Genomic DNA, 27386 nt, shown 5'->3' on the forward strand with positions numbered 1-27386 from the left:
AAATGAGCAATAAAAATTTCCTGCGCACCAAGCTGTACATCCCAGGTATAATTTATTCTATATTTTTTACAGAAATATCACACTTTGTTCTATACAAAGATAATACAAATTTTTGTTTTTTTTTGCAACACACAGAAATAATTAATCTTCCAATAACAAGTCCAGCTCTTCCAGAGGAAGGCGAATTCTCAGCTCTTTTTCTGTCATCAGATCGACAATCTCTTGTAACTGCTCAGGAAAATACTCCACGGCATCCATGTACAGCACCTACAGATGGTAAAAAAAAGAGCAGAAAACACAAAAAGGGCAAATCATTAGGAAATTTGCTCAGAATACAGTATTTATTATATGATTATATTTATATAGGGCCAACATATTACGCAGTGCTTTACATTAAATAGGGGTTGCAAATGACAGACAGATACAGACCGTGACACAGGAGGAGGAGAGGACCCTGCCCAGAAGAGCTTACAATCTAAGAGATGGTTCATTCACATTCTGTGAGTGTGACGTTGCCATTTTCTTGCTAAAATTCAGATCCAATCTCTTATGATTTAGTCTTTTTGTACAAATATGTAAGTCATGGGGTCACAACTTCTCTACATTTTTGCCACCTGCTTCCCATCATTGTTTTTTTTTCCCCACATATATTCGGTAATATAACTGCATCCCACACTGGCTGTGCTCTTTTATTGTGGTCGGGTGCTTAAAACATTAGCGGGTTCAGGTCTATTTTGTATCACAGTGGCCAAGCTAATGTGCCTCTAAACTGACTTCTTGTCCTTACAAATAGATTACCAGGGGCAAAACCAAAAGGAACAAATGTTTGCCAACTTTACTTAAAAGCAAATATTCAAATATCACACCCAAAGCGTTTTGAGGTTTCCTCTTCCATCAGGGGTTATGTAAATAGTCATGACTAGCAAAATTTATGAGGCAAATGAGGAAAGGGGGGCATTTCTTACCTTAGCCCATGGACAGCTCTGTATTGCTTTGTAGAAGAGACCACGACCCCTGTCACCACGTCCCAGAGAAACCTACAAAATAATAGTCTAAATCAGATTAATATGTGTAGTCTGCACAGAACAGCATAGTTTAAAACAGTGGTCGCCAACCAGTGGTTCGTGGACGACTGGTGGTACACAAGAACATTTTGGTGGTCCACAAGAAAAAAGTGTATATTATTTGCAATTTTTATGTTTTATTGATAATAAAACAAAAATAATTTTATTAATAAATTAATATATTGTTTCGATCATTACAACAGTCACCCTGCTCCGCAAATACCGATTCTCCTCTGATTATTTTATTTGTTTATTTCTCAGATGCCCTTTTAGGTAAGTATGACCTTACCTGTGTATTTTCTTTAACTTTTATATTTAATGGCATCAAATTGTTTGACTTTGATAACTTTTCTTGTTTGGTCTTAAATTGGAATGAAATAAACCCAGTGAGTGAGAAAAAGCAAACAAATATTTTCCATTTCTTTAGTAATACCAAAGATAATGCAACTAATGATAATAGTAATACTTCACTTAACACTTAGCTGATCAATGAATCAGAGCCTCCACAGTCCTGGTCATGCACCATTAGGAAGATAATTATTTTACAAATGTATTTATCTTTTTTTAAAATAATTCATATTATTGGTCCGCAGGATTTAAAATCGTGAATTTAGTGGTCCGCAAGGTCCAAAAAGATGGCGACCGCTGATTTAAGATGATGTCCGAGCCCAGCGTGCGGCAGGCTTTTATCGCAACCAAGGCACTGCCTATGACCAGCCATCGAACGGTGGTGTGAACATGCACTAGGTTATAAGGAGGTATTCATAGAACGATATGAAATAGAGAAATAGAATATTTAATGATTTATAAATTTGATCAGACATTTTAAGAAATCTGAACTAGCTATGTATATGCTGACCAACATCTGTTATCAGCTCTGTTACAGATATTTTTTTAAAACATGGATAAGACCAACAAAAGCAGTAAGTGTCTGCACACAACTCACCATAAAGTGCAGGTACATCCTCCACAGCAGGACACACCGGGATCCACGCTCCGTGGCCACACAGTGCTCAAACAAGGCCTTGATGCGGTTAGACAAGCCAGTCTCTGGCATTAGTGTATGCACCTCTCCCATATCCGCCCTGCAAAACAAAATCCAAAGCCTCAAATCATACAGTCCTGTGTGTTCCCCGAATACATTTATTTATCAAGTGGTACATTTGTAAGGCTTATTTGAACATCTAATAACATAATACAGACAACAGGGCAGATATATAACTAAGTAAAGGAGAGAGGGGTCTTTACTGACCCCAGTTGTCAAAGTTCCAAATGACCACAAAACATATTTTGCAATACCGACCAATCAGATTTTATGTTACATTTTATGGAAATAAAAGAATTGTTATTGGTCAGTAAGGGGGCAAAACACCAATTCTGTGCTCTCTGGTTCTCCTAAATTGGCCACCGAGGGATCGGCAGCTTACTTACTGCCAATGATCCTTAGCTTGGTCCTGGCCAAGCTTGTCAGAGCCTGCAACAATCCGCTGCTGCCAAGCATGACCCTTTACAAACACAACAGTCAAAACTTTGTTTTAGAATAATGATCAATGCTTTAGGTAATTGATGCCTTCTACCCTAGATAATACATCAAACTGAATCACTAATTAATACATTGGGTTATCCATTGGATTTAATGGTATCCAGTAGATAGTCTGCTAAGCAAGCAGTCACCTTGCAACCAGCATTACTTTACATCTATGTCTATAGCCATTTATTTAAAACCCAGAAGTTTATTCCTGTCTACCTCTATTTGAACATTTTCAATTAATAAAGTGGGTTAAACATGCTGCTTTGTTTCAGTGGAGGCTGTAACATTGATTTTTGAAGCTTATGATCAATGAATAGTTGAATTTTATTCATTAACTCTCCTAAAGAAGGCTAGAGCTTGACGTAAGGCTTTAAGATAGCCTAGAGCTATGAAGCGCGTGAAGATCTGCCCTGGTGTTATTAAATGTAATTTTAATATTTTGGATTGAGAATCCATGCCTTCTATTTTGGTATTCTACTGTGTAAATGTAATCCTTAATACCATACAATCATATAAGATCTATCAGATGAACAATCATCATGGCATCAACCATTGGTAAACCAACTTTTTTTTATTGGTATATGTTCTTCATGTATATTTTCATATTTTTAATAATGTGAATTTAATAAAGCAAATGTAATTGTATATTTTCTACTGGATGCCATTAAATCCTTTCTTTCTTTCTTTCTTTCTTTGGGCTTGTGGTAACCCAATGTTTTTTTTAAGATGAATCATTTTTACACAACAGTCAAATCATTAAACTTGACTTTCACCACAAAAATCCCTTTCCAAGTTTTCCATCTTTGATAGAAATGTTTAGCTTCTGAAATGCCACGGCTTCCCTAACGTTTTCCCTGGACTTTATATTGGATTAAACTTGCTTCTGCTTCAACAATAGGTTAAAAAAAAATTGACAGAGGTTTGTTTCCCAAGTCAATAAAAAAGTAATTTCAAGTTTGTACCAGTGACAAATGTGATAGAAGGGGTAAATTGTGGTCATTAAGGGTATCTGGCAATTACCAGTCATGTAAAAGGAGATCACATGTTACAAGAAGCCAGGGACATGGCACCTTCATATTAAAGCTACAAAACCTTGTCACCAAACCTGCAGATTATTCTAAATTATTACATCAAATTACGATGATATGAAAGGCCTTGGCTACCTTTGAACAGATTCCAGAAGCTTCTTTCTATCTTCCTCTCCTCGAATGGCAAACAGATATGGCTCCAGAGCATCGGACGTCCGCCTTACCCCATCGACGAACCTCCTAGCTTTGCTGATATTATGAGACCTGCTCTCAGTCTGAATGTAGGATTTCCACAAAGAGACATTGTTGGGGTACAAACGTAAAGCATCGGACAATGCGTCTCTGAGAGGTGCCCGTGGGTACACACTTACTTTACTGTGGTGTAAGAACAAGTTTATATTCATTAAGGTGACAGCCTGCAGAGGGCTGTATGTGTCCTGTGATTCTACATACACAGCAGAAACGGGGGGCAGCGAACCAGCAACCTCTCTAAAAATTTTACTAGCAGCTTCTATACCCATTGTAAGATACTGGTAAAGTGCATAACAACCAGTTAAAGTAACCAGGTAGGGTGATGGTGGCCGATTTAAGCTGTCTTGTAGAACATGCTCATAAGTTTTCCGAGCTTTCAGAATATTAGTAGCCTGAATTGGTCCATTAAAGGGTCTGTAAGGTGCATTTTCTGCCAGGCTGGTGAGTACATGGACGGCTCGAGACCCACCAGCCCCCTCCAAAGGTGCTAATATCCCCCCTTCTAGTTCTGCATATAGCAAACAAAGGCTGCAGAGGTCTTGGTCCTTTAACCCTTTGCCTCCTGCCAAACTAATGGCAGCATCGAAAACCTTCCTGGCCTCCTCTGTGTTCCCAAGCAGCCACTCCAGGAGGGCGTACTCCTTCCACAGTGCCAGGCTGTTCCGGTTAGATGGCTCTTTCAGCAGACTTTTGGCAAGTCTCTTACTTCTCTTTCCCTGGGATTTTAGTTGCTTTTTCCTCTGTGCTTGAATACATTGGACAACCTGAAACAGGAAAACAAAACATGTTACCCAACAGTCGGACACATGCTGCTGAGAAATAAAAAAAAGCATTGCATTGGGGGATTTCCTCTTCTAGTTCTGTTCAGTGGCTTTGCATGAAGGCAGCCATCCTGGTAGATGCAGGGATTTGCTTCCTCATGTCAGAGACTCCAGAAAGGTAAAAAATGAGCATCACCAAATCTCTTGAGACTGTAATCAGAGGCAGCACAGCCTTAAAAGATCCCACACTGCAGACATATAGCTAGGAGGCTATACAACAAAAGTGGCCAAGAACATTCACATAGCAGGAAGTGCACTGATATTTTTTAGTGGAATACCAGAGTGCAGGTACTGATTAGGCATAATCCACATTTCTGGATGTTCCCTATAAAATACCAAATCTTCATTTCCCAAACTTGAATCCACTTAAAGCCAAGTACAGAACAGACCAAAAATTTGAGAAAATTACCATCAATGTCAGTCTCTTATCACAGCCAACACTTCTGTTAGGAGTTTGCTGAAATCAACACTGATGGAAGAGTCAGAACATACAGGTTCTCCTAAATTAAGCCCCTTTCTCTCATTCATTGTCTCTCTAAGTTTCATGCAGTAAGTATAGGTCTTCTCCTTCCTCAAAATATATTTTGTTCTCTATGTCACCCAATCCTTTATACATGTTTATACACAATGCCAACGAAGATTGGATGAACACAAAAATTAACTAGGAAAATAAAAAGGTGTGTACGAAAAACAGGGAATTAAAATCTAATTCTAAATAGAACAAAATCTATTGAGGTGACAAGGAGAGACCTGCAATTGCAGCACAAGGCTCCAGAAGAGAGCAAATATGAGGGAATGATAAAGAAAAGCCTGTATGGTTCAATAATACTCATGGAAATCAATTCAAGGATAAGCTTAACAAAGGGTCATACGAAACACTATGTGTCCTATAAAAAGTTTGGGGTTGAAAATGGGTTTGTTTAAAGCTGCACCCTTCTCCTGACCACCTTAAACTTACCTTCAGTGTATTAACCTGCTGCTCCCTCTTTGGTGGCTGCCATTGTAGAATCCCATTGTGTCTCAGTCATTTGACAAAGCTTAGACCTAGTGATTAGCTGCTAGGCTCTAATACTACATTATGAGAAGAGGCAAGCTGCTTTCCTGAACAACGAAGCACTGTGTATTCTGCAGTGGTGGATGCAGAAAAAAAAGCAGCAAGGTGAGAAAGGAAAGTGTGAGGAAGATGGTTGAGAGGTGACATGTGAAGAGGAAAGAAACAGAAGAATGGCTCTTTGTGGCAATAACAGTAGTTTAAATAGTTTTTATTGATGGTTCTTAAGCTATACAAAGCTTAACCAAGTATGATAACAACTTTGTTCAACCCAGAAACTTTTTTAAGCCAGGTGGGAAGAAGCTGTAGGTGGGTGGCAGCCCCTGTATTGTTACCCAACTTTTCAGTAACCACCCAAAAACAGCCGGGTGGTTACTGAAAAGTGCCAAGTGGTGCGCCCAGCTAAAAGGGCCTGGAGAGAACACTGAACAAGCATGCAAAACAAATGCATACAATCTTATCTCAATATAGACATAATGCCAAATGTCCTAACATCTTTAGACTGCAAAACTTTGCTATATTAGATCTCACCACCTACGTTTCACCTCTTAATCTCCAATCATAGCAGCATTAACCCTATTGGGCCTCACCATTAAGGACCATCTATAACTTGGATGGACTACTACTCCTGGGTCTCCCTCTATCCCTTCCCTCATACAGACTAATTGCAACTACCAATATGCAAGTGCCTCATCTACATTTATCCAAACTATCCATATAAGCTCATCAGATTCTTTTATCATTCTCTACAATCTCACCCATCTAAGCTATTGCAATAATCCCTGCATCTCAAATATATCAATATGGTCTCCACACTCTCCTGAAGAAACCTTACTGCGAAAGACATCAGTAAACAGAGATACCATTTTTTGGTGTTATGTCTGTATTGAGATAAGATTGTATGCATTTGTTTTGTATGCTTGTCATCATGCTTAGTTGAGCTTTGTACAGCTTAAAAACCTACAATACAAACTATTTAGGCTACTGTTGTTGCCACAAAGAGTCGTTCTTCTGTTTCTTCCTTCTTCATATGGTATTTACACATAAGGCTTGGTAACCCATTACGTTACAATACATATGCTTTTTGGGCTCCCATTCTTTTAGCATTACCATGGTTGAGAGGTGGGGTTTACAGGGACAAGGTTACTTTGCAAGTGCGCAGGGTGATAGGGTCTCTTCACAGACATTTTGGCAGATGGGAATATTTAGCAAGTTACAATATTCCTATGTTAGAGATATGTGATATTTAAAGCAATAATCGGGTTCCGTTACCTTGAAGATTTCATACTGCAACCAGCAGGCCGAGAGTTCCATCTTCTGTTCTCCATGGAACAAGGACAGTGCAGACTGGAAGACATTCTGTATAAAGCGTTCACCTTCCTTACAATGGCCTATTTGCCGTCTCCCTCTGTTCATCGTGTCAAGGTCACCGACCATACTGACTCCGGCTAAGGGCGTCTCAAATGAAGTCACAAGCCTCTCACCAGCTGACATGTGGTCAAAGAGGGAGAGCTCATCCAAGGCGAGATACAGACAGGAGGGTGAAAGCCGAGGGCCACACGGGACCCCCAGAAACTGCAGAAAGGACAAAATCAACTGAAACTTTAATGCTGGGCTGGTGATCTTGAACATCGAGGGTCCAAGGTCATCAAAGAGGACCTGTAGCAAAAAATGGTGGTAAGCATAATACAGACAAATAGCCACACAGGAATACAGACATTCTTTCTTCATGTGAAAAATATTATTATCAGATTGTACAAACTCTGAAGGCAGTAAAAGCACTAAGACTTGACAGGGAGTCATTGGGGACGAAATGGAGTTGGTTGCCCTATTGGGCATATTTTACCCAGCCTGAAATTCAGCCCACCAGACACCCTATTGTCATTTTTGTAAGTTAAAATATACATGTTCCAAAGACATATTTTCCAAAATTGGATTTTTTCTGAGAAATACAAGACAATTGGCAAGTATTGCTGCATTTCTTCTTAGCTTAAAGAGGCCCTGTCATCATCCTAAAAATAGCAGGGTAAAGCACTTTAAAATTCAGGCAAAACATTGCTCCAATGAAAAATTTAGCTGACAACTGTAATATTTTGAATTTCCCAAAAGTTTCACTGGGGAATCGTAAGAAAGGTAAACATTAAAATAAGGTGTTGTGAAATCTGCAGCAGAATAATGAAGACAGTATAAAGTTTTAAACAAAACCCCGATACCTGTTGACTGTACAAGGTGTGCACTCTCTCTTACCTGTCTCTCAGGATCCTCACAGTCCTCCTCAGTTTGCTTTTTATCAGGGTCTGGCCTCCATGGTATCCAATGTCTAGCCTCCCGCAAACCTTCCATGTCCAGCCAGATCTTATGACGGGGAAGACTTTTGTCCTTTATATCAATATCCTCCTCCACATCATCTTCTTCCTCTTCTGAAAACACACACAAAATCACTTAATAAAAGTAAACTTCTATTTTAAAGTCTTGATTTTTATTGGAGTATTGTCATAATAGTTAAAAAAAAATGCGGAAAACTATCACTTGCCAATGAGTAAATGAAGATGTGTACATGAACATAAAGCCGAGCAACTTCTATGCAGTCATTCCCAAGCTATAACAGTAATCTTTATTCATCACAACTTAAATAAAGTTGTACCCCCGGTAAGTTGACTCCCTAGAAATGAGCAAGCTAAGGTATTCCTAGTGAGGTGTCCCTTTTTTAATCTATCATACAAGGACATTGCAGACAATTGTGCTCCTCCAGCCTTGTGGTCACAGTTTGGTAAAGACACTTTTCTGTTCCCCCATAACTGTGCCCTAGGGTACAAATCCAGCTCCATAAAGGCATGGAGTTACCAGTTTGGTGTGGAGGAACTCGAGTGTCCTGCACGGAGCCCTGACCTCAGCCCTACTGAACACCTTTGGGGTGAATTGAAATAGAGAGCCAGGACTTCTCATCAATCCCTGACCTTACAAATGAGCACAAATCTCCATGGAAACCCTCAAATTTTGTGGAAATCCTTCCCAGGAGTGTAGAGAGTGGTATAACCACAAAAGATGGGTGGACTACCAAGTAATAATGGCAATGGTTTTAGAATAGTATGTCTAACAAGCTCATATAGGTTTATTGGTTAGGTGTCTACAGACAATTGGCCATACAGGTGTGTTAATAAGTAATAGTGTGAGAGGAGCACTTTAATTGCTGCACCTGTGCATATTAGAAAACCCTACATATCAAACAAAGAACACTTTTCAGCTAGAAAGATAATGTACACACACACACACACACACACATAGACAGTGAGATTACCCAGGTTATTGAGAACCACCCAGCCTCCTCTCTCTTGCTGGCGCATCCATGAGCTCCATCCTTTTGCTCCTTTTTCTCCAAATCGAGGTTCACCACTGTCCCAAAAAGGCTCAAAAAATTCCACCTAGAAAAACAGAAAAATTTGTCATTATTTTACAACAATCACTCTCAACTATGGAATCCATTTGCCCAGGGAGGTGAATGTGATGGTTCATTTCTCATAAGTGATTGACAAGTTAAATAACCTAATTGCAATTTAGTTATTATTCAGTGTTTATATAATGCTGACATATTACGCAGCGCTGTACAAAGTCTATAGTCATGTCACTAACTGTCCCTCAGAGGGTCACACAATCTAATGTCCCTACCATAGTCAAAGGGCAATTTTAGGGGGAAGACAATTAACCTAACTACATGTTTCGTGGGAGAAAACCAAAGTACCCAGAGGAAAACCTGCAAACTCCATGCAGATTGTGTCCTGGCTGAGATTCGAACCTTGGACCCAGTGCTGCAAAGGCCAGAGTGCTAACCACTGGAACCACCATGCTGTCCAAAATGTATATAAACCCTAACAATAAATGTCTCTTACTTACTCCCCTTTAGTTTAATAATAAATTTGTTTTAGTTTGATGATAAAAGGAAAAAAGTTGATCTGTTGAACCTGGTAATTTTGCCAAAAAAAGATTTTGGGGGTAGGACAGGATTAGGCAAGGCTGACATCAAAGGCTTAGGAATTATGAGCTGTGTTGTCAAGTCAAAGGTAGAAGTATACTACATCTCTGCCATATCTAGAGTTATTGTACAGTTTTTGCACTTCCAACATGTTTAAAGGAATAGAACATAAAAGGTGTATATATTGCAGCAATGTACTTTTTTAGCATCTCCTGACCTACCGGTAATTTGAATTCATTTTTTAAGTGAGTTTAACTTAAATAAGCTGCATTGGTCCCTATGAATATGTATGTATAACATACTCAAAACTGGTATTCTCCGCATGGTGTATACATGTTCATCCTATGTGCACACCAGCTTGCAAACACATACAAAGTGGAAGATCCTATGTATGCCAGCTGCTAACCAGCTCCATAGAATGTAGCATGTTTTCCAAAAAAAAAAAAACACAGGATAGTCAGACTTGCTTGGTTTCCTTTAACTTTTATAAGACATAGCAGGATGATATTATTTTAAAACAGTATTTATGTAGCACCAACATATTATGCAGCGCTGTACAATAAATAGGGGTATTCAGAGGCATCTCAGCAGGATGATATTATTTTAAAACAGTATTTATGTAGCACCAACATATTATGCAGCGCTGTACAATAAATAGGGGTATTCAGAGGCATCTCATCAGGTGCAGTATGTGAAAGTGATCTCCATTGAAAGGTTATTGCCGGTTATGTCTCCCACCTTTGACTTTAAAGTGATGAATAGTAGTGAAGGTAACCCGTAGGTTAGGAATAGGTCACACTATTCAACTCAGAAGTTTTTTTTTAAGCTGGGTGGGAAGAAGCTGTAGGCGGGTGGTGGCCCTGGTATTGTGACGCAACTCATCAGTAAACACTTAAAAACAGCCGGGTGGTTACTAAAAAGTGCTGGCTTCGCCCATCTAAAAGGAGCCGGGACAAACTCTGTTGTTTTTATTTTTCTCATCTACAAACATGCATACATGTAAATCTATCATAGGAACTCATCTGGTGAAGATTGATGTGAACAGTGCAGTGTTCTCTGTACCGCTCTCTCAGAGATATATCATTAAATAAAAGGAGTATTTTTGGAAGCCAATCTCTCTATCTGACTCTGACAGGTGAGAATGTTCCACATCATTACTCGTCTATCACACATACACATCTGACAGTTCCTGGAACAATGAAATACAGGGCTTAGTCCTGGGGATGATGAGTTAGCAGAGCCAGGTGTGGTTATGACTCAATTAAATACTAAAGAAAGATCTGTAAAAATAACATGAAAAGGTTACGGACCCCGATGTTTGGAATCTATTTACAACCTATAAAATTTGGAAAACAGACAAGTATGCAGAAATCAGGAAAACACACAAAGAAATTGTCTCATCTCCGGAAAGATCTGTAATTCCACCAAATCACTCTCCGGGGTCCCACACCCACACTGTTTTACTGGAAAAGAAATTCCTCCATTTCCTGGTTGGGCTTCCCTTCCTGTGTTACCTGCCTGAACGCTAATCAAAGAAATGGAAGATGGATGGGTTGTGCACTGAGCAGACAGAAGAAATAGTGATGTGGGATGCTGTAAACCTGACTTATGTTGGCCATGCATTTAGCAATGCAATGAAATGCCCAGTGTAATAAAAAAAAAAAAAAAAAAACAGCTGTTCTCATTAGGGAAAATCACTTAATTATTCAATAGTTTATAGTTAACCATACAGATATATTAAGAGTTTTTTTTCTGTTGTCTGTGCATCGTGGGGGAGATATCACTTCCTCGTCTGGAGACATTGGTCATCAGGACAAATTAAAAAAGGTTAAATCTATTCTGCAGGACACAAATAGTATCAAGTGTAGAAGGTAGTCTTGAGGACATCCAGTGCTCAACCCAGATTTTTTTTATAGGCTGGTTGGGAAGAAATTGTAGGCGGGTAATGGACCCTGTATTGTGACTCAACTCTTCAGTAACCATCCAAAAACCGCCAGGTGGTTGCTGAAAAGTGCCGGGTGGTGCACCCAGCTAAAAGGGGCTGGGGAAACACTGATTCCCAAGAGCTTCCCCTGCAATCATAAGTCTAAAAGACAAAAACACCAATTCACAGGTAAAATTAAAAAACTTATTTTTTGTGTAATAAGATGTGCCAGCTATTTTCAGGGAATACAATACCCCATTGACATTCAACCAGGGCTGGAAAACCAGAGGACTAAAATTTGGCTGAAAAAAAAAAATTATGGAGAAAAATGTTTGCTGAGGAATGTACATGACTTTTCAATACTGATGACGCCTTTGACTCCAAAAATTAAACATAAACCTTTATGTGGACTTTTAAAGACCTGTGGCGTGGTGCGTTGGTCTTCTAAATTCCTTCTGGAAACAAAAACATAACAAGGATTCCAACAAAAAAAGTTCTGGGTTCAAGGCATGTTGATGGCCAACATGAGATAACACATGTGAATAAATCTTTGCTATGGAGAGATTGTGCCACTTGTTGACCATCATTTATTTATCAGGGCAATGATTTTGATGAACTGAAAATTTGAGGACTGTCAAGAAGTAGTTTCATTTGTTCTGAGTTGGAGGTGTCCCGTGTTGTAGCAAAGCAATGGGAAAAGGCCAAATGTTTTGTACAGCTCATCAATATACCAATTTATATGAGCTTCATAGACATCCCATTCCAAAACAACTTATGTGTCTTTAAGCTATAAAATTTTCTCTTGGCTGTATTTCCTAATTAATAAAAAAACAAATCAGGACTCTCCTGGGTCATTCTGGCAAAGCGGAGCTTCAGCGTTTAATTAAACGGTTTGAAATATTTGCTCCCTGCTCAGCCCTAGCACAGAATTACCTCTTTTCAATCTGTTGTTAAATTCAGCTGGGTTCATCTTTCATTTTAATATCACCGATATTTGTAATAATGAGGAAACAGACAAGGTAGATGTTCATTTTATCGAACAGAATGCCTCCTATTAACCTTTTGCTTGAAATACAAGAAATAGTGTTGACTAGAGTTAAAGGTCCAATCCTTTCTATGACCAGCAATCAACAGAGCAGACATTAAATTAAAATGGAACACATCTCATCTTCATCTAGACCAAATGCACAGAGAAGCTTACCATGTACCCAAATAATTTACCCATGGGTCTAATGATTACATAATGCCAACTAAGGACTCAGCCCTTACCTGCCCACCCTGAGGTGTCTTCTTCCACTCTTCTCTAGCCCAAAAGTGGCCCTCTGCTAATACAGAGAGCGTGATGCCACCTTAGGAGTGGGGCCATGAGGCCCTGCATGCAAAGTGTGTCCTCTGCCAGGACAGAATGGTGGCTCAGTGGTTAGCACTCTGACTAATGCAGCGCTGGGTCCCAGGTTTGAATCTCGGCCAGGACACTGCATGTAGTTTTCAGGTTCTCCCCGTGTTTGTGGGGGTTTCCTCAGAGTATTCCGATTTCCTCCCACATACCAAAAACTTGCAGTTAGGTTAGGTTAGGCTTCCCCCCAAAATTCACCTTAGACTGTGTTAAAGACATATGACTATGGCAGATTAGATTGTGAGCCCCTTTAAGGGACAGCTAGCAACATGACTATGGACTTTGTACAGCGCTGCGTGATATGATGGCGCTATATAAATACTGTGCAATAACAATAAAAATAATTCTGCCTTCTGTCATCACACTGTCACTAGCTGCAGAGCTACCGGCATCACTCTGCGGCCCCAGTCCCACTAGAATGCAGACTTTCCCGTCCATACCCGTCCATAGTCCACCCTTGTTTGTGAAGCATTTTCCTAGAGCTCAGTGTCTGGGCTCCCTTCAGCCTCGGCGGGGCAGGTTAGTGAATGTGGGGGCAGCTGAGGTAACCGTCTGTGGCCTGTGGACCACCAGAGCAGTAGTAAAAACCGTATCATCTGAGAGGGGCACCACAATCCCTGGCACTGGTACCAGAGTGTGACAGCTCAGGGTAGTAGCTGTAATTAATGTAATTTTAAAAAATGTTAAGGGGTGACAACTGTATCCCAGTTGTGTTGTGTTGTCACCCTGTCACAAACACCTTAGTCTCTGTCTCTCAGTACACGCCAATAAGGAAGATAAAGCAATGGGACAGAAAAATAATAACTGCTCAGTTACAAAGAATGGTGACATGCAAGTTTTATTGCTCACCAAAGCAGAGTACCAAAGAACACCAAAACAGGATTACATAAATCTCAGGAAAGCCTGGACAATAACAAAAATCCTTTGGCAGGTAAAATGGAAACAAAGCATTTGAAATTATTTGACATTGTTCTTCCAGTCAGAGGTTTCAAAAGCATTAAAGCCAAAGCAATGGCATAACAGACAGGAAACCAGCATTGTCAGGGGAGAGGTCTTGTGTTAAAAGAGGAATAGACTGCAGAGATTGAGACATAATCCTGCCCCTGTACAAAGCATTGGTCAGACCACATCTAGAATATGCAGTCCAGTTTTGGGTACCAGTTTACAAAAATAACATTGTGGAACTGGAGAGAGTGCAGAGAAGGGCAACTAAACTAATAAAAGGAATGGAGGAGCTCAGCTATGAGGAGAGATTAGCTGAACTAAATATATTCTCCCTTGAGAAGAGACGTAAAAGGGGGGATATGATCGCCGTATATATATATATATATATATATATATATATATATATATATAGTCCATATAGAAAACTGTCTTTCGTATTATTTACTTTAAGATTATTACAAAGGACAAGAGGACACTCTTTGTGTGAGGAAAAGAAGTTTAAGCTCCGGAAAGGATTCTTCACTGTAAGGTCTGTGAAAATGTGGAATGAGCTCCCTCAAGTATTTTCAGCATCTATAGATTGCTTTAAGAAAAAGCTGTATGAGACTGCTGATCCAGGGAACATCTGAATACCTCAGGAAATCAGGAAGGAATTTTGTCACAAACACCTTAGTTTCTGTCTCAGGAAGGGATTTTGTTCCCTGTTGTAGCAAATTGTACCAGGGTTTTTTTTGCCTTCCTCTGAACCAATAGGTTTATATCTGGGATATTTTTATTTCCCTAGTGGTTGAACTTGATAAATTTATGTCTTTTTTCAACCTGACTTACTATGTAACTATATCACCATACTTTTCCAATGACTGAGCCACTGAGAACATACATCACATATAATATTATGAAAATACCTAAGCATACCTGTAACACATGCACCTACCTGTCCCTTGGTTGTCATGTCCTTGACACTGTCTGGTTTATAGAAGGTAAAGTCGATAAGTGCCTGGAACAAGGACACCGCTTTCTCACAATGGCCAGCCTGCCGCAGGAAGTGACACTGCTGGAGGAAGATCTCTGTCGGTAAGAGAAGAGAAGGAGGTTCAGCAACAGAGATGTTACAAGCAAGTGAGAATATTACAAGATTTTAATTTATGGGGATGTACACATGACTAATACGGTGTAGTTTTTTTATCTTAATTTGTAGGCATGATCCAAATTTACCCCAAAACCTCTCTCCTCTCTGCTGGATCATATTACAGTATCCGTTATCTTTTAATATTTTCCAGTAGTATGAAACAGCTTTTAATACTCATTCTGATCAGAAAGCAAGGAAGCCAATCCCGCAGTGATAAGGATAGAAAATACCACTAGATTGGTTGCCGAGCCAATAATACATGAGAGAAAAAGTGGAAAGATAGCGGCTCTTTATGGCAGAAAATTACGTCTAGCATGACATAAAACCTTTTATTTAAGGTATTAAAACATATACTTCTTAGAAACATAATTGGTAAAAGAGGCCATGGCAATGTTTAACCATGACTTTATAAAATACTCTCACTAAAGTGTCCAAGATGTGGGTCAGTACTGTACTTATGGTCTCTCCCGACACGTTTCGCCCTAAACGGGCTTCCTCAGGGGATTGACATTGGTATATTGACCTCACGAGAAGAAGTTGGAAGAGTACATTCAACCCAGAAAACGTCACAAAAAGGGGGAAATGACTCGATTGGAGATTTTGGATGGCTATCTTATTGATGTAATAATTACTAATTAATCCAGTTGTAGAAGATGGAGGTATCTACGATTTAAATATGTACACTCGCTGCGGTTTTATTTTTATATATCTTCAACCTCAGAAGATATGTGTTGGATCTTGTAAGCAGTGTAAGGAATACTATCAAAAAAAAGGGAAGGGTATTCCAAAGAAGATCTTATGGATTATTTGGGAGGTGCTTCCGAGTATAAGGAAGAATCGTCTTAAGTGTTGTGCGAGGAGGTATAGGGGGAAAAAAGATGGTGGCAGCTGTCCAAACCAGGACTCCAACTGCTCATCCTAGGAAGTTTCTAAGTATATGTTTTAATAACTGAAATAAAAGGTCTTATGTCATGCTAGACTTATTTTCTGTCATAAAGAGCCGCTATCTTTCCACTTTTTCTCTTACTTATTCTGATGTTATATTCACCAGGCCTGCAAAATGTTTGTAAGGACATCTTCTAGGGGCTGGGTTCCTGTTAAAATTGGCATACCCCTAGAACTACATCTCCCAAGAAATGTGTTGGTAGCCTTTTGACAGTCAAGCCAACTGTAATGATTTGTTTGGGAAGAAATCAATATATGTATATGCAAGAGTCCAAGCCAGGCAAGGAATAGGTGGAGTTCTGTAGTTCAGCAGGTAGTGCTGACAACACTGGCAGAAATCTCGGTGCAACAAAGGCATGTTTAGGAGCAAAAAGGTTGAGAGCTTTTGGCAGATCAATGAGTATTCTTCTGTACCTGCAGAATAGATGTAATGCAGAGATCGCCCAACTAAGAAGGAAGCAAGGCCTGGAGGTCTTAAATGGGACAAAATGGACTGCCTCCCCATTGAAAAAAAAACAGCTCTGGTCTAATTATTTATTACTATTTATAGTGACAGCATTTTAGGCAGTGGAGAACTTCCTGAGTTAAGGTTAAGAACAAACACACATGTAATCAGAATTCGTGATCAGTAACTCAGTAAACACCTAAGGCAATGGACCAGCCAGGCAACTAGCATTTTCATAAGGAAAGCCCAGAGTACGCACATATTCTACTCCCTTGCTTGTATATGAAATGTATTTCTTTATTTTGACTCTAGATGGCAGTGTGTGTCCACTAACACAGCACAAAAACCTGAGCCTGGTATAAATGGAGCAACTATAAGGAAAGGTCAATATAGAACAGAGTTTCTAGAACTTTTTTAACATGGGGGAACCCTTTCAATAACTTTTTAGGTCTTTAGGACACCCCTTCTATAAGTACTATACCCACGGGGTAGTAGCTGTAAATAATGTGTGGTGGACAGTATATTAGTGTGGTGGTCATTGGGAAGAATGGCTCTTACATTGCTGGCCAGTGGGAAGGCTGCCATCCTTACAGATATGGGTAAGTATAATTGTAGGCCTCCCAGTTTCTCTTGGATGTTCTAGGATAGCCACTTCTAACTGTTAAAGATAAATATTAAAAAAGAAGGTGGTTTTGTTTTTTTGGGGGAAAAAGTTTGGAAAACCTCTACATGGAATTTAAAACATGAGAAAATACATAGATAAGAAGTTATTGTCCAGAACCAATTATAAAATTATTTATTCTAACCCAACGCGTTTCGCCTTTCAGGTTTCCTCAGGGGTATATAGAAGACGTAGTCACAGTAAAGTTGATGTAGGCACAATTTGTCAGAATAGATGTTTCTCTGGCTGCCTGTTCTTGCACTAGGAGAAAGATCTATTCTGACAAATTACTCCTACACTTAAAGAGATCTTCGGCAGCTCTATCAGCCCCCCATAAGGGATCTTCAACAGCCTTACAAGTCCTTCTGAGGACCTTCCATAAGCACTACAACCCCAGAGAATAAGTCTAAGTCTTTCTTTGAACCCCTGAAACACACTAACATTTCCCTGCACCACAACAGTCTCTCGTCCTTGATTAATTAACCCGTATCAACTTTACTGTGACTACCTCTTCTATATACCCCTAAGGAAGCCTGAAAGGCGAAATGCTTCAGGGTACAAAACTTTTAGAATATATTTTTATGTAGATGTTGAATGTATAGTCAATAAGCCCATATCCCATGATGTTATACAGGGTCCTGGACAATAACGTCCTACGTATGTATTTTCTCATGTTATAATATTCACATATAGAAGTTTTCTTCAGACACAAAAAAAAAACCCTTCTCTCTTCTATTAGTTATCATCCTTACAGATAGCCAAAGGGTCTTTAATGCCACTGAAACTGACCTGAGAGGCACAAACTGCTCATTGCAACCTGTGGAGGAACCCTGGTAGAGAAACACAGATATAGGACGTTTGGGGATCCAAATGATATCTTTATCATGTAAGTAACCCCAACAATGATCTATTTCCTCCTTTTTGGCCTCTAAAATATACCACAGAAAGTGTTTTAACATATCTGATTGAGGAGTGTACAAAAATACCTTTTGATTTGTCAAATCTTATGAGTTTTCTGTGTACTCTGTCTGTGCCGCAAGCCTTTTATTTATATTGTATGATTTAAAAAAACACAAAATAATATTTAAAGTTATAAAATCACTAAATTTAGATTTTAAAAACAACTTGTGAAACAATCTGAAATTTGATTTGGTATTGGCTCCAATAAATACAAGTACAAAAGAGCTTAGACTAGTGAGCCGCAGTACACGTGCTGGAGGGGAACAAAAAGAAAGGCGAAGAAAGCATGTGTTTGTGGCTATTCTGTCACAGGCTCGGGGCAGGGAGAAGTTGTAATGCTTATGAAAAATAAAAGCCAGGTCACAAACTGGACTGTCTGATAGAACTGTAAAACTGTAAATACATATATGACAGGTAAACCTGTTCCAATGTCTGCATTTATTCTGTGTACTTGCTTGCCTTGCATTCAGTTTTAATTTGTAATATAGAGTTATGAAGCTTGTATTCCACTGGTAGCGCAGGCCCAGTAGGCTTCCTACTGTGTGACAAAGTTTACTCACCATACATGGAATGCTCAGTGCCTGGCACAGCCGGATGAGACTGCATGCTACCATCTTGTATCGCCGAAAGTGTGGTGAGACATTTTCCAAAGATGGCGATCACTTTGGAGATGGAGAAGGTGCTGAATTGACTCTGAGAGAACAGCAGGTATTTCTTCCAGAGCTGCGGGTCATTTGGGTGTAAAAAGATCAACTTCTGCCATTCCTTCAGCACTGCGGAGGCTTCCCAGAATTCTGCACACAGCTGCAGCCGCGCCAGCTTCAGCTCAGTGCTGCCTGGATTGCTCTCGATGGCTCTGTCCAGAATGGAGAGCTTCTTTTCCAGGGACAGTTTAAAAGACTTGCGGTAGCTGTCCACCTCTCTCTGACTGGTGGAGAACATGCTGGGCTGTGCTAACAACTCGTCCTTTGAAGAGTAAAGAGAATCATTCAAACACATATATAAAAGTGCAATGATTTATGTGTGATAATTTATGTCATAATCAATCAAACCCCATGCTAGTTCACTGCAATACAAACTGATTTAAGTTCTTCAGGACTAGAGAAGATAGACTTTTATGGGGGAACCTGTGATGATGGTGATCCATCAAACTGGGATTGGTTTTAAAAATATTGCCAATTAATAGCAATTAGGAAATCCAGTCCAGATTTGCTAGATTACCCAGGTGCTCCAATGAAAGTCTTCTTTCTCCATTCTTGGAGTGCTTCAATAAATCAGTTCCCATGTGTTACAATTATGTATGTAGCAGTTTTCCTTTGATCTGTGTATCTTTTTTTTCTAATCAAGAAGATTTACCCCTACTTCCTGTCAGGTGTAATTGTCAGCAGTGAGGGCAAATATCTTTGAAGTTCCAAATAGCAGTAATATTTTGAAGATATTATTTTTTGCGGTTTAGATAGATACAGAAGGAGCAGAATTCGCACAACATTCCATGGAAAACACAGAAACATACCTGAAATGCGACGAACTCCATCCACATCTGGATATCTCCAGGATTTTCTCTGATTCTCCTATTATAATCCTCTACTTTCCCGAGCAGTTCGGAGTCTCTAGGAATAGCCGTAGGGGTCTTGTCCTCCAGGCCCCCTTTGCCTTGTAGCCACATTGAAGTAGAATCATCATAGATTCCCAGGGGATTCACCCAGCTGGTTTGGGAGGCAGAGACGGAGGAGGTATCTGGGACGTAGTCCCTCACTGGAATAAAGCTGGTGGATGCCGTGTCTGTGGTGTCCTTACTGCAGGCCACATAGTCGGCTCTGATCCTGAGTGCTTGTACTGCACTCCTGCTATAATATCGCTCTGGTTTCTTGTAAGATGGCTTCTTCTCAGGGGCATCCTCCCATACAATATGCTGTCTTTTAGGGTCAATGCCCAGGCAGGATTGACCTTTCCTCTTGTATCTGGAAAAAGAACATATATTACTTCTATTTGTGTCTCATTTCTTAACCTTTACTTTAGTCAGTGAACCAGCAGCAAACCACACCACCCAAAAATAAAACAGAATCAAAGTGGATCTAAACACAATGACTGAAGTTGTCCATACGCTGTAACATGGTGTTGTTATATCAAGTGGTATTTTCAATCCTAAATTTAGCCGCTTTCAAACAATACCTGGCATGAAGCGCTATGGGGGTGACAACGTTCTGTCCCTGTCTCCCAAATCTGCTTGTGGATTATCACTAAATTACAAGCATTATTGGCGGATATCACATGTGGCCCAGGCAACACACATCACACTGGTATGGTCTGTAGGTCTGTTGGCCCAGAACAACAACCAATCTAGAGGAAACTCCAGAAAAGACTGGAAGCATATACAAACCTGGTGCAGATAATGACCTTTTATTAAATAGATCTGGAGATCCAGCTCCCCAAGATCCAATAAAAAGTCAACTCATAAACATATTTTAGGAAGCACTACAGGAGCAATTTGTTTCAATTCACCTAAAACAACATGCGTTGATGATTAATCATTAAAAAAATATAAATCCAGTAAGAGGAAAAGGAGACAGTGTCAGGGACAGCCACAGGAAGAAAGTATGCAAGAAAGGCTACCCACCTACTAGATTGTAAGCTCTTCGGGGCAGGGTCCTCTCCTCCTGTATCACTGTCTGTATTAATCTGTCATTTGCAATCCCTATTTAATGTACAGCGCTGCGTAATATGTTGGCGCTATATAAATCCTGTTTATTATTAATAATAATAATAATAATAAAGGCTAGATGACACTGGATGTTCTCTATCCAAGAAATTACACGAGTTTGTAAAACTTGCTGCACCTTCTAATGCATCTTATTGCTCACAATGTGTGGTGAAATCAGAGTAAGCAATTCTAGTATAGAAGAGGAGCTGTAAAATGGTGCAAGATTGAAAGGAAGACTGGAGGGCAGATTTAAAGAAGAGGGCAGTAGGACAGATTTATTGAAGGGATGGTTGGAGGGCAGAATTATTGTGAGGAAGAATGAAGAAATAATTTAATGTAAGGCAAAGCCAGGGGGCAGATTTAATGTGGGAAAGGCTAGAGGGCATATTAAAGATATTTGTCATGATTAATTAGAACTGCACGAACCCTTACTGCAGCCTTTGTGCACCTTTAAATGGCAATCTACCAAATAGAAAAAACATCAGAGAGGAAGCAGGATGGCGATAATGAAATCTCCCATCCGAGGAGGTCTGTGTGTTAATTAGAGACTGTGATGATTAAAAGCCCAGCTGCTGGCATCCACATACCTTATTAAATGAATAGTGTTCATCACTTTTAGCGATATGAAGAGGTTTCGCTGCAAGAACACACAATTAAAGAGGAGAGGGATCACTGTCTGCCGAAGGGATTAGCCAGAAGAGAACTTTTATTCCCAGCTTTATCTTTTAACAAACTTTTAAACAACCTAAGGGGGGGGGGTATAAATGGACCCCTGAAAACGGTGAAATATTTCCCAAAGATTGATAGTGAATAGACAATGTCAAATGGTATTTTAGGGGCTTTTGACACACATGTATTAACAAATGTTGTATTTTTGTTTAATGTTCAATAAAAGTATGCATTATATGTGCATTTTTTCAGCATAACATGAAATCAATGGGGTAATATTCATGAGTAAAAAGTACAGATAGGTGCAGATGTGCTAAAAATAAATGAATTGGTAAAATATTGAACCTTTACCATTCAGCTTAAAGCTAAGTTCCAGGTTAAATGCATAGATACACTACAAACTGTTTTCAATAATAATAAAAAAAAAAAATTTCAGCTGAATAAAAGGATTCACCATAAAGAAATAAATAATTTGGGGTTAGCGTGTTGTCATTTTTGCATGATTTACTGTAATACCTGTAAATAAGAAAATGAAAAAGTTATTGAAGGGTAACATCCCCTGATAACTATTTTAGGCTTCAGTGGTGCTGTGTGCTGTCTCACCTCGCTATGTCTCCTCGGTACAGTGATTTGTATTCCCAGTTCGCTGGGTCAGCTTTCTTATCAATCCTGAATGTCTCCTCTGCCACAGACTGAGCTTCCCCCAGCCAATTTGAGCGAACTCCAGAGGTTGACGTCTGAGATGCCTCCCTGCAAGAAGCAACAGTTACAAATCTGATGTATTGCAAATAAGCAGTTCCTAGATTTGGTAGAGGAAATTAGTTTCCTTTTTCTGGAGCTTTATTTTTACCTGGTGATGCCAAAACACACTTCCTGTCCAAGGGTGACAACACCTACTCACTGTGCTGTATCTTTGAATGAGCAGTGCTGCCGCTAGGGCAGGAAATAAAGAGGAATGACAACAGAAAGAAAGCCAAGTGGGCCATCAGTCTTTATTTTTTCTACGTTTAAATCAGTTAAATGCATTTCTGGTACATTCAAATAAAAAATGGCTATAACCTATGAAAAAAAATTGTTCTCTGCCAACATGCCATACAGAGGAACCATTGCTCTCGGTATAGAAATAGTCATCTCTCTGCAAAGATCCAACACTCCTGATGAGTCAAAGATAGAACTGTACAGCTAGAGTTCATGAACTCTGCTTATTTAAGAGAAATTGGTCCAACCCATCATACCCCGGCAGAGAGACCACTGCATCCACAGAAAAAGCAAAGGCCCCCATCTGAGAAAGGAAAGGCAGTTTTAAGTTGTCGCTGTCTTTTATGTCAATCACCTGATGGCTTTGGCTGATGTCTCCATTCCATGTTTTTTTGTTTCAGATGCAGAATCAGATTCGTCATCATCACTCCTCCTCTTCTCCTTTTTTAACTCTTTGCGTTTCTTCTTTTTCTTCTTTTTTTTCTTTTTCTTCTTTTTCTTTTCAGCCTCTGATCCATCCTCGTCATCAGAAGATTGGGGTCCTGGCGAAGGACTGCTCCTATGAAGGAGAACAGAAATTGTTCAATGTAGGATGTATTACATAAACACAACATTCACCCACAGGTGTCAGAGAGGGAATACAGAGAATATGGATACCAGTCCTACAAGGAGATGGCCAAATTAATTGAGGGATGAGGCCTACTAAGGCTTACTCACATTGTGAAAACTTTGGCTCCCTGTGTTACGTCTGGAAAAAAAGTTTAACGCGTACCTAAACTCAGAATTTTTACTTTACATAAAAGGGTAGAGAACCCTTTTATTTAAAGTAAAACTTTTGTTTAATAGTATTTTTTTTTAAGCATGGCCCCCTTAATTCTTGATCGCCTAAGCCACTTTAAGCTCTGGATAAGGAAGGGATTCTTCACTGTAAGCTCTGTGAAAATGTGGAATCGGCTCCCTCAGAAAGTAGTTTCAGCAAGTTCCATAGATTGCATTAAGAAAAAGCTGGATGATTTTTAGAAGCACAGAATATAACTGGGGATTAAAGCTTTAAAGTAAAGATAACAGAGACTGCTGATGCAGGGAACATCCGGACGTCTCATGGAATCAGGAAGTAATTTTTTTCCTTGTTGGAGCAAATTGTACCAGGGTTTTTTTTTTGCCTTCCTCTGGACCAACTATGTCTTATAGGGTTTTATATCTGGGATATGTTTATTTCCCTAGTGGTTGAACTTAATGGTCTTATGTTTTTTTTCAACCTGACTTACAATGTAACAATGTGGTTCTTCAACTATGCCCATCATTCCTCTGGCAGAAGATTCTTCGGGGTTTCTTCATAGTTTTGGGTAGCAAAGGCAAGCCTTTCCAGAGGAGTGGTGGCTGTCAAAGTAGCCAAGGGAAGATGAAAGACAGGCAGATGTCCACATACATTGGCTGTGGGAACAAGCAGCCTTGCCAACCACTGTGCTGGTTCTAAACCAGAGTTTGAACATTTTACCTTTTTGGGTGGTACTGAACCTCTAAATACTGCCCCATTATTCCCAATAGGCAGCCACAAGTTCAGGACACTTCATGTGGTGCCTAAGTCGTAGGAGTGGTTTGAGAAAGCAGTAACCACACTGCAATCTAACTGCCCTTCTGAACTTACTGCAGCCTAACTGCTTGATATTTGTTTATTCTCCCCATGTCTGTGTCTGTTTCCAGGAGTGTATGGTTCATTTTAAAACATAATTGTTTATTCCTCCTCTTCTTCTTTTTTAGCAAAATTTATGTTAAATAAAGTTAAAAGTTGAAAAATTAAATAAAGCAGATTGGTGGCTTTGAGTGACACCTCTTCCTTGCATTAAACCTTTGCACATGTGCAGTTCAGCGTGCCCTCTGGCCATGCCATGGTGGCAGGAATAATAAACACCTGTGTGCATGCATCCTGGCCTAGACAAGATGTCCAAAGGTCCTGATATTAGAGGACCAGATGAAGATGGGGGAAAAGTTTACTTCCAGCAGACTGAAAACAGAATTTTGATAACAGCAACAAGAACAATTCAATTTTTCATCATAAATGAACCCAGCTGGCTGTGGATGGTACCTGGAAAAGGGAGATTCTTGACGAGAGGGCGGCTCAGCCTGCAGTGACCGCTGATGCAGAGACAGTGCGTCCTTGGTACAAAAGCTATCATTTCTCAGCCAGTCGAGCTCTGCAGAGGAAGAGACAAGATCAATATCTGTGACATCACTGCAGATTTATCACATTAGGGCAAAAACTTGTGAGTCATTCAAATTCTCACAGTCACCAGTCCTCTCTAAATGCTGTTTACATAACCTTAACCTGGCTTCTTGGATGAGAGACAGCAATATGTACAATAAAGGGGAACTTTCACCCAACCCTTACTTCTTAACAGCCATTTAACTTTTGTATGCGTCGTCAAAAAATAAGTAAATTTCCATATCTAACTCACTCTGTTGCTGGATGCTCTGTTGCACACCAGCTGTCACTTTATCATTGCAAGCAGATTACCCTAAAGCCTCCCGTGATAAACTTACACACCCCAATACCCTTCTATGTAGCCCACCCTATATGTGCAATGGCATGTCAGTGGGGGGGGGGCTAGGCAAGGAATACAAAGAAGGAAGAAGCACCTTAACCCACTCTCTAACCCATTCTGTATTCATAAAGCAAAATATACTCACCTTTGCAAAAGTGTGGTGGTGCACCACTGGCTTGGCAGTCCCCTTGCAATCACATCTTACCTTCTCTAAATGCTGAGAGGTCGCTGGTCAGCCAATACCAAGTGTCCACATTAAACAGGGACAGCGAAATGAAGACCCCATAAGTAGGGGGGGGGACTGGAGTGGCATGTAAATGAAGCTTTAGGTGGGCAAAAAGTTTTTTATTCTTCAGTTGAGGGGGTGGGAGAGGGGAGGTTAGTTTTATTCTACAGATCCCCTTCAAAGCCCAACTGCTGCAAAGTATTGGACAGCGTGGAGAAGGATTATAGCCTGGTTCAGGTTCTAAATCTAATCTGTATCCCCATATCAATTCTGTTCCATCACACACCGTGCACCTGGATCAGAAGTCCAGCAATCAGCCTTATGGGGACACATACATGATGAAGGGGGCACATACAATATGAAGGGAACACACACAATATATGACGGGGACACATACAATATATGAAGGGGTTTCTAATCTTTTGATGATTGCCCTCTAACCTATTGCCCATTATGCTCTCATATCTCCCTCATCAGACTCTGGAAATCGTCACCGCCGGTGTAATTGGATATTGGTATGACATAAATGCCAGTGGCTTATTTACACTTTACAGTATTTTCCCAAAAATGTTTATGTTGGGTGAGAAGAAGTTGTAGGTAGGTGGCAGCCCCTGATTTGTGACCCAAGAATGTCGGGTGGTGCACCCAACTAAAAGAGGCCGGGGAGAACACTGCTTTATATATAACCAGCTAGAATCAGAACAGCAGAAACAAATCATAGGAATGATACAGGTAGTCCTCAGGTTACATACGGGATAGGGACTGTAGGTTTGTTCTTAAGTTCAATTTGCAAGTCAGAACAGGTACAACATCTTAATAAATGCAATTAGGACAGATGTTTGTCTCAACATAATAAAAGGCAGTGTGGTGTCAGTTATTGTATAACATCCTTACTGTGAGCTAATCACAAACAAAGCAAAAAAAATCTTTATGGAGCCTAGAAATTCATTAACTTCTGGAGCAAGCTGTGCTTTGATATGCAAATAGAAACAACTGCAGAGTTTGTCTTGGTCATTAAATTGTTACAAGAGGTTGCAGAAGAGCTCAGTCCCTAAGATCACTCAAAACCTCAACTGTGTTTAGCAAAAGATTTCTTCTGTAAGTCATGTAACCCATCAAGCCTCCGTCCTGCACACAAGCAAGCAGGGAATCCCTTTTCGTATCTAGGAGTCGTCTGTATGTCGGATGTCCTCGGGGACTACCTGTGTGATGTATTTACATTAAGGGAGAACACAAACTAGTTACAAACATTCAATCTGGAATGGAGATCCGGTCACTGCCAATGCTGCTCACATCATCTGACCAATCGGGTTCATTTCTCTTCCAAGATTCAATCATGCGTCTGTTTTCAAATTATCCTATTTAAATTATTTAGGGATCCAGTCCCATGCCTGCGCTTTTTGGTTCTCCTATCTTTCAGGAGTATGGACACCGAACTCAATGCAAAACTAAAATTAAAAGATGCTGGCTGGAGTTTGGCTTTAACCTTTCAATAATTAGTACATCACAGTGATCAATCAATAGTGATCACAGTCCCTGTACGCAAGGATGTTCTAGTTTACGGTAACGAAAACCTTCTGTTTATTTAACGAGCAGAGGTAAGGAAATGGTTAATTGTGTGTACACATGGCAAGTCCAGGGAAAATGACTGACCGGTCCTGGTTCTGGAACCTGTAAACAGAGCACTTCTTGTCTGTTAGTTTTAGGGGTTCATAGATGGGGCAAACAGCTACCTGGGGCAAGAGGGAGAGGGCAGAGGGATAAAAGGGGGCACAATACAAAGAGGGGCACTGGCAATTGGCTTAAGTCTCTCCTAAATTGGGCAGGAGGTAGAAAAGTAAATAAATGCCCTGGCAGGAGGCTGTAGGGTTCTCTGGCAAAATATGACAACATACACGTGACCCAGACCTAAAACAATAACATGCTCAGTTTCTGTATGAAGTAGGGAGGTATGTTGGGATATGGAGGTGGCCCCAGCACGGACCTTGCACCTCCTATCACTTACTTGTGTTAGCAGGACCCGGGTCGGTACCAACTGATTCTGAAAATGCAGGAAATAGAGCCATGGAGTTTCTGATATCAAAACACGGCGGCGCACACAATCTACGTCACATAATACACGGAAGAAACTACAACTTCCAGTGCGC

At 40.0% G+C, this 27386-nt stretch overlaps 1 protein-coding gene across 1 annotated transcript; it reads right to left on the reverse strand.

Annotated features, from left to right (window-relative positions):
- Positions 1-35: 35 nt before the first annotated feature.
- Positions 36-27386, reverse strand: NRDE2 (NRDE-2, necessary for RNA interference, domain containing). The gene is made up of 14 exons (XM_072427503.1): positions 27245-27386; positions 24557-24665; positions 22826-23029; positions 22096-22242; positions 19636-20083; positions 18683-19088; positions 14917-15050; positions 9046-9169; positions 7995-8167; positions 7020-7406; positions 3759-4639; positions 2011-2149; positions 966-1037; positions 36-267 (listed from the first exon to the last, which is right to left on the reverse strand). Exons 1-14 carry the CDS (start codon positions 27303-27305, stop codon positions 142-144), a joined length of 3411 nt encoding a protein of 1136 aa, XP_072283604.1. The 5' UTR covers positions 27306-27386; the 3' UTR covers positions 36-141.

The sequence above is a fragment of the Pyxicephalus adspersus genome, chromosome 12 (genome assembly GCF_032062135.1).
Source record: "Pyxicephalus adspersus chromosome 12, UCB_Pads_2.0, whole genome shotgun sequence".
Lineage (NCBI taxonomy): Eukaryota > Metazoa > Chordata > Amphibia > Anura > Pyxicephalidae > Pyxicephalus > Pyxicephalus adspersus.

Bases quoted from the DNA above. Each gene is read 5' to 3' on its own strand.
- NRDE2 (XM_072427503.1), bottom strand. From the start codon at position 27,305: ATGGCTCTATTTCCTGCATTTTCAGAATCAGTTGGTACCGACCCGGGT. The intron at 24,666-27,244 runs GTAAGTGATAGG...CTTCCTCTGCAG, and splicing joins CCCGGGTCCTGCTAACACAA to AGCTCGACTGGCTGAGAAAT. The intron at 15,051-18,682 runs GTGAGTAAACTT...TCTTACCGACAG, and splicing joins CACTGAGCATTCCATGTATG to AGATCTTCCTCCAGCAGTGT.